This window comes from Paroedura picta, chromosome 11 (assembly GCF_049243985.1).
Source record: "Paroedura picta isolate Pp20150507F chromosome 11, Ppicta_v3.0, whole genome shotgun sequence".
Classification (NCBI taxonomy): domain Eukaryota; kingdom Metazoa; phylum Chordata; class Lepidosauria; order Squamata; family Gekkonidae; genus Paroedura; species Paroedura picta.
In genome coordinates, this window is record NC_135379.1 from 30,559,322 (window position 1) to 30,570,543 (window position 11,222).

General features: G+C 47.5%; 1 protein-coding gene across 1 annotated transcript in view; it reads right to left on the reverse strand.

The window, feature by feature from the left end:
• Positions 1–10,514, reverse strand: part of JAZF1 (JAZF zinc finger 1) — a 128,497-nt gene extending 117,983 nt beyond the window's left edge. Inside the window, exon 1 of the mRNA XM_077303376.1 lies at positions 10,254–10,514. Coding sequence (XP_077159491.1) covers positions 10,254–10,368 — 115 coding nt within the window. The 5' untranslated portion in view covers positions 10,369–10,514. The remainder of the gene's footprint in view (positions 1–10,253) is intronic.
• Positions 10,515–11,222: the final 708 nt, after the last annotated feature.

Genomic DNA, 11,222 nt, shown 5'->3' on the forward strand with positions numbered 1-11,222 from the left:
CTAGCTGACCCAGGAGTCCCCTTCCAACTCTATCACCCAATAAATAAAGAAAAACAAGACACCTACTGCTGATGGTAAGTAATCAAATATGAAAAACGTTTTCTACATGTTTTTGTAATGCCTAAGAATCATGGATTTGTACAGTGGTCCCCAACCTTTTTATCACCGGGGACCGCTCAACGCTGGGGACCACTCCCTGGGGACCACTCAACGCCTTTTACTGAGGCCCGTGGGGGGGGGTAGTTTACTCCTCTACTCTCAACCACTGCCCTAGAGCTCTCTGATTGCTATGGTAATGTTTAAACATCCCTTGAAAATAAGATACAGACACGCCACAACAATGAAGTATGTTGTAAAGGGCTGGGGGGGATGAAGTAAAGGGCCGGGGGGGGGAGGGAAAGAAGGCATCCTTCGGGGCCCACCTCCAATTAGTCAAAGGACCACATGTGGTCCGCAGCCCACAGGTTGGGGATCACTAGATTTGTATAATTATTCCAGAAAACTATAGTAACAATCCAAAGCAGAGATTGTGTATATTTTTGACTCAGGAATTCTAGTATGGCGTTACCTTGCAAGTGGGTCCCAGAAAGTTCAGAAAGCTTGTAAGTGTATACTGCTTCAGGAAATTTGAGAACCACTACTCTAAATTAATAGAACACAATGGAACTGATAGAGAAGTAAGTGAAGGCAGAACTGCAACTTGAGTCTCATGTTATAAACTGGCTCAGATTCAGCCAAATGTTTTTGCAGGTGAAAGAATTTCCATTAATCAAGTATGACTTTCACACCTCCCCACTCCTGCTGCATCCCCAAATGCCCCCTGAAATGTATTTCTTGGGTTCTCTGTTCTCCAGGAGCAGAACTTCATGGAGCATCCTTGAGCTACAAGGAAGGCAACAAAATCATGTTCTGTGGGTGGATATGTTCAGTTGGACCTAAGCCACTATCCAGGTAACAGATCAATACCAATAACCATTACTTATTCAAGCATGCAAAGCCATTGAATACATGGAGTGCCTAGATCCTGGTAATATAAAACATATCACAATTTATAACATAACAGTTGTTTACAGGTTTCTGACAGCACTCCCTGCAATGGAAAGACTTGCATACAAGGGTGAACTACAGTATATGAATATCCAAATGTGGATTTGCACCAGTTTGTTCCATATTGGCAGTGATATCACTTTCTGAATAATTCATTTGCTAGCAATTAGCAAATAACTGACCAGAAAATGTTTATCGTCTTCTGAGGGATTAAAAACTACTAAGGGAATATATCCAGCTTCCAAAGTGAAAATATTGTTGAACTCAGCTAATTCAGCCACAAGACATGGAACAGATATGTCATCAATGATCTAAATGCATTTTGAGCCAGATGGACAAAGGGCAGGTGTGTATGTTATCCTTATCCATTGTTCCTCTTAATATTCGTGAAACATCCCTGGGGATGGAGAGTGTCCTGGCTATCCAAGTTGGAATAGGGCCAATCAGTGCTGGCTACACCCTGATTGGCCCTGCACCTACAGCTCCTGCCCTTCATCCCTGGACGCTAGCCACTTTGCTCTCAGACACTGCAGGAGCCAGCTTGTGAGAGAGAGACACAGAAAGCCCTCCAAACCGAAAACCAGTCCTGCTTACCTGCTATGGCTCCTGCTACGAGGGAGAGAGAGACAGAAACAGAGAGAGCCGCCCAAACAAACCCTCATTCCTTGCTACAAACAGCCCTGATTCCCTGCTATGGTTCCTGCTGCAATGGGGGGGGGGGGGAGAGAGAGAGAGAGAGAGAGCTGCTGCGCCTGCCAGTGTCCCCCTGGGTCCTAGCGCCCATTGCATTCCTGGTTGCAATGGGCTTTCTTGCTAGTATTGATATATAAAAATTAATGCTTTAAAACCACAATTTTATTTAAGCATGTATGAACATTAAGTAGCATGTCAGAAAATTAGTTTTAAACACACTTGTCATATCGGGGATGCCACCTTCCACCATCCTATGGGTCTGACCCCAGAAGCCTTAGAACATAAGAAACTTTGGCTCACTCTTTTTCTCCTCCTCCTGCCTGAGTGACTCTGTTCTCCACCGTTGGATCAAGGCTTTCTTCCTCTTTGGTTTGTTGATCGAAGCTCCCTTTTAACCCACTACCCTCTTGCCCTTCCCTCTGCTGAATGCCTGCAGCTGCTGCCAAGATCACCTACATATTTTCTACAGATTGCATACAAAGCATACAAAGGTATATTTTGTAAAGTGTTAGGCCACTCCCTCTTCTACTTTAAACAGTTTTTGAAAACTACCTTCATAGAAGAAACCACAGTTTTTAAAAACTTGTTTAAAAGGGCCCCTGTATTAAAAAGTATCAGAGAAGTTAGTATTCTAATACTGCTGTATTAGAAAAGTTAGATTTCTTCATTGACCATCAGAAATGGTATTTTCAATTTGGCAGGCAGCGTTGGGATTTATACAGCATATCTGAATTTAGGGTTCAAGAGGGACTAGAATTCAAATTGCATTCCAACACTTCTGGATGCTATTGGAAGTTTCTTCCATTCATTTGAGACTTTACTTCTTAGAAAGCAGACTGATATAATCAAAATATGTGAACAATTACAAGATTCACCTGATTAAAGTCCAACAAACGAACACATCTAAATCATCTAAAAATGATAATAATGCAGAACCTATTACATTAAAATTTTACTGAAGACCTCAACCTAGAGAGATGTAAGCAACCCATGAAGGAACCAGAAAAAAGGGGGGGGGGATGGAGAAACCCATTCACAAAATGGGATAAAATGGGAGAGGAGGAAGTAGTTCAGGGACATGGACATTATTGGTAAAGATTTCCTAATTGTTCTCCATCTCCCGTAACTCCTCATGGGCCCTCAGCTTGTAGTTTCTTTTGTTGAATTAGTTAGCTATCAAAGAACATTCACTACACCAAATAAACCACAATTTAAGCCTGCTTTCCAAGATGAAGGCAAATCTTGGTCCATACCTAATCCAACATGTGTACATGTATTGCAGGAAAGCATTAAGGAACACGGGTAGCTCACTAACAACATGTACAACAATTAAGAAATAATTCAACAAGCCTATTTGCAGAGTCTTCACATATTATGGAAGGCCTACTAATTCACCATTTTTGCTATCAAATCCAAGATGACATACTGTGAACACATGGGGTTTTCAAGGCAAGAAATTTTCAGAGGTGGTTTGCCATTGCCTGCTTCTAGGTTGCAACCCTGGACTTCTTTGATGGTCTCCCATTCTAATACTAATCTGGGCCAACTCTGTTTAACTTCCAAGATCTGAGAATAGGCTAGCCTAGGCTTCACATTCTGCACCCATGCAACTTGGCAGCCACTAAACAATAACACACCCGGAGCAGCAACTCACAGTACAATCCTAAACAGAATTATGCACTTCTAAGTCCACTGAAGCCAATGAACATATAAAGGTGTGGCTTTGTTTAGAATTGCACAGCCAACTGGTTGTTGTTTATTGTTGACAGTTATCTTCTTGACCTGCATTTATTATGGATTTGCAAACATCCTGGCAACCATATCACCAGGAAGTTTAAATTTAGATACCATGTTGTCAATTACTAAATTCTGAAATGTGAAATTCTCAAACTACACTAAACTGTATTTTGGACAATGGTGAATCTTTCACCCAGCATACTCCTTGCCTTGTTCTAGTGCTTACCTTTTCCAAGTTAGCATGGCTTTGTAATTTATATCCCTCCATAATGGTACTGATAGCTGACAGTGTGAAAATAAAATATATTGCTGATTGAGATACGTGGCATAGGCCTCTTTTTGTGAAAGGCCTCTTCCATCTTCCTGAAAACCCCAAACAAAATCACTGTCAGATACAATTCTGATATATACATTTGTTTTGAACAACAGTACAGGGTGAGAAAATGTAACCTGAAATGTCTTATAGATTCCCATTTCTAATGATACTGGCAAGCTTGACCAAAAGTATATTAAGTTTCAGCTTTTTATGGATAAAGTAAAATAATTATGCTATCAGTGAATGGGAAAGGGCAACCGTGCTTTGGATTATGGAGATTCTTAGTTGAACTTTTACATAGATTGCATAAAAACAAATCTGTACCAAAGGTTTGTTTTGTTGTGTTACCTATTTATGTCAAAAATATTTCATCCTACCCAGTGACACATGTATTATCCAAATACACAACTATCTCAACATATACAAAGCTGCTATCTGGTACCCTCAAGGTTAAATTCAGGCTTACTGGAAATGTCTAAAATCAGGACAGTTTTGTTGTGTCAGGATGTTCCTTCAACAATGGACAGGCCTCCAGCATAAGACCACTGAAGGCACTTCTTAACTACATCACGGTCCCCGCCCCTGCCTTGCAGATAATGTCATTTTTGATTTTTCAAACCATCTTTGCAGTTAAAAAAATGAGCTGCGTCAAAAGCATGATATCAGTACATTCAGAATGCTAGTAGAGCTACACACCAACCTTGGCCTGGATTGTGGGAATTTCCAGTAGTAACCAACAACCTAAATCTGTAAACCCTGCAAGCTACATATACAGAGGACTGCCTCATCATACATCAATACTGAAACTATATACAATTACTCCAGTTCAAGTTAATTTATTTCTGTGGGCTCAAATTGAAGTAGCTGTGAATTGTGCTGCTAGCTGTCTTAGATGGGGCAGAGGATGGGGAGACTGGTTTCAACTGCAGCCAGGAAGGCATATATACTTGCAAAATGCAAGTTTAGTGTTAGTTATTAAAAGTCATTGTAGCACCACATTTTGCTTTATCATCACTAGATCTGATGTCAAACAATTTTAACTGATTCAAATGATAAATGGTCATCCCTGCCTGCCAAAGCCCCCCCCCCCCATACACACACACATCTCTACCTAACTCACCAGGACTCTGCCTAGAAGTGCTGGAGAAGTCTGGATTGAAGCAGACAGCAAAATCAAAACATAAAACATTATTTATTTATAAAAAAGTCCATCCAGGTGCATGTCACTTCATAAGGGTCAAGAAAACAGTTTCCTGCCACAAGAAGCTCACCATCTAAAATAGGTCAAAAAAGAATAATGCTGGTTCAGAGATGAAGCAAATACAAAATAATTCAGAATGGGTATTTTTTTTATACCTTAAATCAGCATGAGTTCTATCTCTGACCCAGTTATAATTTAACAATTATACTGCATGCACATTTTTTTCCCAATGACAGCTCAGAAAAATCTTGGTCTGGATGGTCTTTCTCCATCTTGATTTCTCATTTGAAAAAGAGGGCAATAAATGGTCAGGAGTAATTGGATTGCTGCAAGGATAGATGATAGAACAAGCAGGTGTACTGCAGGTATAGGCTATGTACAGCAGTGGTCCCCAACCCCCGGTCTGGTGACCGGTACTAGTCTGTGGATCAGTCAGTAACAGGCCATGGCTCCTCCTCATCCTCCTCCCCAGCTGCTGCCTTGGGGGCTGCCCTGCCACTCTGCCACTGGCTCACCTTTGGTGCTCTCTGGTGGCCACCATGGCTGGGGCTCCCCCTCGGCGTGGCACTGCGCAGCTGTTGCTGTCAGTGCCCCCCAGCAGGTGGCAGGAAGTCAGTGGCACTGGCAGGAAATCAAGAGGAGCAGGAGCTCATGCGGCGGCAACATCCCCCAGCAAAAGATTGCCCCCCCCCGGGCCTCAGTAAAATTGTCAAGTATTGACCGGTCCCCGGTGATAAAAAAGTTGGGGACCACTGATGTACAGCATTAAGGAAAACTTAACTTGTAGTCCAATACTGGGAAAAGTTTCAATCTGTTTTCTCTGTAGCCTAGGCCTTAGTTCTTAGAAGAGCTCCTAATTTTACCATGGCCAGAAATTTACAAGAGGAGATGTTTGCCGTTAAAGAGAATAATACGAAACAGACCACAAAGCTCTGAATAATCAAAATCTGTCTCAGCTTCTGAAGCTCCACTCAGTGCACTGAGAATACTGCAAAATTTTCAAAAGTAAAGCCTGATATTAGCAGCAAAAATACAGGTGATCCAACAAAGTTCAGAGTACCCTGAGATGTTATTCTTCTTGGCAGGGTCATAGGAAAGAGATTCTTCTGCTATTGGGTCTGTTTGAGTCAATCTTTACTAATTGCTGCCTCCATCTTCATCTCTGTCATACTTCCTGAATTCTTCAACAGAAAATCATGATACCCCACCATCAATGAAATTCTCATGTGTTACAATTACTGCAACTAGGTTTCTCCTTTTTAGAACACAAGACCTAACAAGCATGCTGAAAAAGACTTTCTGTTGATTACAACAGGACACAGGATATTCCCTCTGCACCCCTTGGGCTACCCTGATTTAAGTTTAGATGCAATTCTCACACTGCTGTTGGGATGTACACAGAATGCCACTGCATTGAAACAGTAACTTTTTTTTAGTTGTTCTTATGTTGCCGCATATGTCTTGGATACTGGACTGGATATTGTTGATTATGTATTTTGGGGGTATGTTAATGGGGAACTTTTATGTGATGTAACCTGTCATAAGCCTTCTTGGGAGTGGCGGGTGAAAAACCAAATAAATAAATAAAATAAATTTAGAAAGAAGTAATTTTATATCCTACTTTTCTCTACTTTAGAGTCTCACAATGGCTTATAATCATATTCCCCTCTTCTTCCCACAACAGGCACCTTGGGAGGTAGGTGGGGCTGAGAGAGCTCTGAGAGAACAACTCTGAAATGGTGACTGACTCAAGGTCACCCAGCTGGTTTTATGTGGAGGAGTTCTATTAACCACTACATCACACTGGTTCTCACCAAATCTATTCTCAGCAGTACATCTATACTTAAGTACCTAGATAAAACAGGGATCCTTCCAGAGCCAGCAACAAGTTTTATTGGATCACACATTGTGGCTCTGTTCCCTTCCCCACCACCCTTTGTCCACTTCCTCTTTGGGCCCAATCTGGAGGTAACACAGAGGAGCAGTATCAGTAGCTGTTTATTTTCCCTATGGAAACAACAGATAGAAGAGGGCAGCAAAAATAAGGAGGAAGAGCAGTAGCCACTGCAGTCACTATTCCACTAGGCCAGTGGTTCTCAACCTGGGGGTTGGGACCCCTTTGGGCATCGAACGACCGTTTCACAGGGGTTGCAGTAGGGTGAGCAGCTTAGCCAGGGGAGGGTGTGCCATCCACACAAGAGCCTTGTGGGGTAGATCGAGATAGAGCGTTCATCTGTCTGGAGCAGCGGAAAAAGCGAGAAAGGCATGGTGGGACAAGAGGCAGAACTGAACTGAGAAACCCCGGGAAAAAACCAAGTTATATACAATCATGAACAATGGATCTTCACTCCATTGGTCAGTTTCAGTTTCATTTCTGTGAAAGAACACTTGCCTAATTTTATGGTTGGAGGTCACCACAATATGAAGAACTGTATTAAAGGGTCACGGCATTAGGAAGGTTGAGAACCACTGCACTAGGCCTTTCCCGTTCTCCTGGATGAAGCTGTTTTCTATTGGTTGGTCTGTGAATAAAACTGATTGACTGATGAAGCTGAAGAGGAGGAGGAAACAAACCCAGAATGACTGGGCCAGGAGAGCAGCAAGGAGAAGCAGCAGTACCTGGCATCTGGCAGCAGTTGGACCATTTATGCACTGGAGGTTTCATGCCGGGCTGCAGGCTGGAGTTTTAGTTGTGGCAGGTTGCCCCATCTCTTCCAGCATCCACATGGGGGAGCATTTGGCCTGGTGTGCCTCATCCGCCCCCAATTTGTGCTCCTGCACAGGAGCTAGGGCAGTGAAGTTCCCACTACATAAACGGTCTTGGGGAGGACTGCTAGGTAGCAGGCCTCAGGGTGGCCTCTGGGATTCTGGGGTCCCAGGCAAAAGTCCAAGGTGGAGCTCCAGGATCACTGCCACCTCACTCCATCAGGGAGAACCACAGCCCAAGCCTTGGAGGGCCAGGTGCTTCTTTCCTCCATATTGGGAGATGGGCAGGATCACGGATGGATCACTCTGCCCAGGACATCTGCCTGTGGCTAAGACCACTACTGGCAGGCCCTCTGCAGGGCTTTGGTACCCAACAACACCGGCCTGAGTACAAATGACTTTGAAATAAAATGTAACACATAACCAATCTTCATATTTGGAATTTTCTGCTTTGTGTGCTCCTATATATATAAAAAAAGCTCACCAGGGAATGTAAAAACTGCTGGCAATACTACACCTGTGCCTTTTCCAGCTGTCTCTAATGAGTAAACAGAATATTCTGTGAGTGGGTGTCCTGTTCATTGTGGTGGGTTCATAAGGAGCATAAATTATTATTTCACAAATACTTTTCTTTTGGTCCTCCCCCACCCCCACATTTGGGTGTTCCTGCTGAGAGTAATAAAATAGAACAGCGTGTCCATTTCATTGTCACAGATGAGCATAAAGTACAATTTAGTTACATTTTTACTGAATCACTCAGGGCCGTACAACCAAGATAGCTGCATTATACACTTACACATGCCTGCAGGGGAGGCTTCTCGTTGAAGTAACACAACTTTTCCAAGACAAATGCTTTTAGGATTAGAATTTGACATCTTGACAATACTCTTTCTCAGTATACTGTTCAAAGTGATTTGTATGTTTCAAAATAATGCAACTTCAGGAGAAAGCAACCAGATACCGGTGATAGCCGGGCCTATCCATGCAGCACACTGAGGTGGCAATGTTAGGTCAGAGGAATGAGGTGGCAGAATGGACTCCACCACTTCAGGATGTATTGTTCAAATTTACACAACATTCATAATCTCATATAAGTGGAAAATGTAATACAAGGCTAGGCTAGGTGGGAGAATCTTTCTTTTCAGGGAGGGGACTTTCACACATAGGGAATATGAAAAGGGCAACTCTCCCCAATCTGAAGTCTGAAATGGCCCCGCCCATTCTGTTTCATGTGTAAACCAGGCCATTATGGCTTTCTCTAGGCTACCCGTGCTGTCCACTCCTAAATCACTGTCCGGAGTAGATCAGTGGCACTCACTATCAAGCACTTTTTAATGCATTTGGTTTTGGGCTCCTCCCGGGAACATCCCTGTGTGAGATGACCGTCCAACACAGCAGCTCTCTGGCCTGGCACACAATGTCGCCTTCATCCCGCTCCCGAGACGCCGCGCCCTCCTTCCACGAGTGTGGCCTAGGGATTCCACTGGGAGGGTCTCCGCCCCTTCCCCCCAACGCGCTTCGCTGGGCCTCTCCGGCAGCCCGGCGGAGGACCTGTTGATCCGAGCAGCTTGCCCAGCCCCGCTCGCGACGCCGGAGGGGGCGAGGCAGCCTACAGGTGACGCCGGCCCTGCCCGAAGGTTGCCCCGCGCATCCCCGCCGCTCAGCAAGGCTCTGCTTCGAGGCCCAGCTCGCTTGCCAATGGCAGGAGCCAGCCCGGCGGGCGGGCGGTGCTTGTCGGCCAGGTCGCGGGTGCCCAGCCCACGCCTTGAAGCGGCTCCTTCGCGCGTTGCGCAGGACCGGCGCGCCGCGCAGAGCCCTCCTCCTCCTCCTCCTCCTCCCCCAGCAGCCACTTAACCGCCGCCCCCGCTGCCGGGGCCCTCCGAGGCCAGTCGCTCCGGCCTGCCGCCTGACACAGCGCCTTCGCGGAGAGACGCCTCCGGCGCGCTGAAGCCGGCTGGGCTGGGCTGGGCTGGGCTAGGCTGGGCTTGGCTGGCGGGGAGGGGAACGCAGCGCAGGGGGACGCCAGCCAGCGCGCCATCCGCGCCTCCACACCTAGCAACACCGCTGACAGGACGCAGCCGCCGCCGCTGCAGCAACGTGAGCAGGAGGAAGCGGAATGGCTGCCGAGGCGGCGGCGGCGGCAGCTCCCCCTCTCCCTCTCCCTCTCTCCCTCCCTCCCCGCAGTCCTGACAGTCAGAGCCGGGGCGGAAGCAGCGGGCGGCGTGCTGGCCGCGTCCACCTCCGCCGGGTCCGGGTGCTCTTCGGCTGCCAATACAAACTCCGCCGCCTCTGCAACAGCCTGCGGGGGCTCGCATGTGTCTCGCCGCCGCCCCTCCCTCCCCAACACCCCCCCCTCCCTCCCCCCCTCCCCCCCTCCCCGTGCCCACCCGCCCCCTCCCTCCCTCCCTCCCTCGCCATTCATCCCCACTCCCCCTGGGCTGCAGCCTCGCCGGCTCCCTCTCGGCGCACTTCATGCCACTCCCGCCCACCCGCCGTCCAAGCGTGGTCTGGGGTCTCCCTCCGCCGGCCCACGCCCTTCCCGCCCGCGCTCACCGATATGGTTGTCCTCGATATGCTCGATGAGGTCTGCCAGGGTTGGGAAGTGGAGCCCGCAGCCCCCGAAGCGGCAGGTATTGGAGAAGAAGGAGGCGGCGGCGATGCCTGTCATGGTGTTGCATGGAGAGCGCCCCGCGGCCACCCCCACCCTGCGGTGCCGACTCTGCCAGGGCCGCCGCCGGCGGCGGGAAAGGCAGACCGGGACCCGAGAGAGGCGATGGAGAGCGGCGGGCGGGCGGGCGAGGGAGGGAGGGAGGGAGGAGGCGGGGGGCTGGGACTGGGAGGAGGTGGCGGCCGCGGCTGCAGCGTCGGGAGCGGCGGAGGGGAGGGACGGGCGGGCGGGCGGCTGGCTGGCTGGCTGGCTGGCTGGGGGGAGATGAGGCAGGCGCAGCTGGGAGGAGGGACCATCCCCGCGCTGGAACAGCTGGGCAACCCCTGCCGTCGCTGCCCGCCTCCCCAGCAGGAGCCATAGAGCCAGGGCGGCTCCGAGCACCTTCCCCGCCGACAGGCCCCGCTTGGGAACAGTTATCTGGGATGGGAAGGGCTGAGGGGGAGGCATGGAGGGGAAAGGAAAGAGGGGGGCGTGTCTCCCCCCTCCCAACTTCAAATATTTTACAGCAAGTTCGGAACTTTCTCCCCTTCTTAGAACTGAGCTGCTTTAACAGTGCAGGAGGCCCTTAATTTTTAATAAAATGATTTTGTGTACCAAGGCTTAATTCCATTGACTATTTTTGGTGCCAGAGTTTCATGACCGGTTTGCATCTACAGGACAATAAGGTAGCAGAAGTGCTGATGATGTCACTTCTGATTGTAGGTGGTGGGTTCAAGTTTTGGATGTTCTTTTGCATTAAAACACACATACACAATACAGCTAGAAGCTGCTAATCCTCTCTTTGTTTGCTGTGCTGTTTCTTGTTAGCTGGTTGTTGTGTGTGTGTGTGTTTTTTAATGTTATGCGAGGTGCAT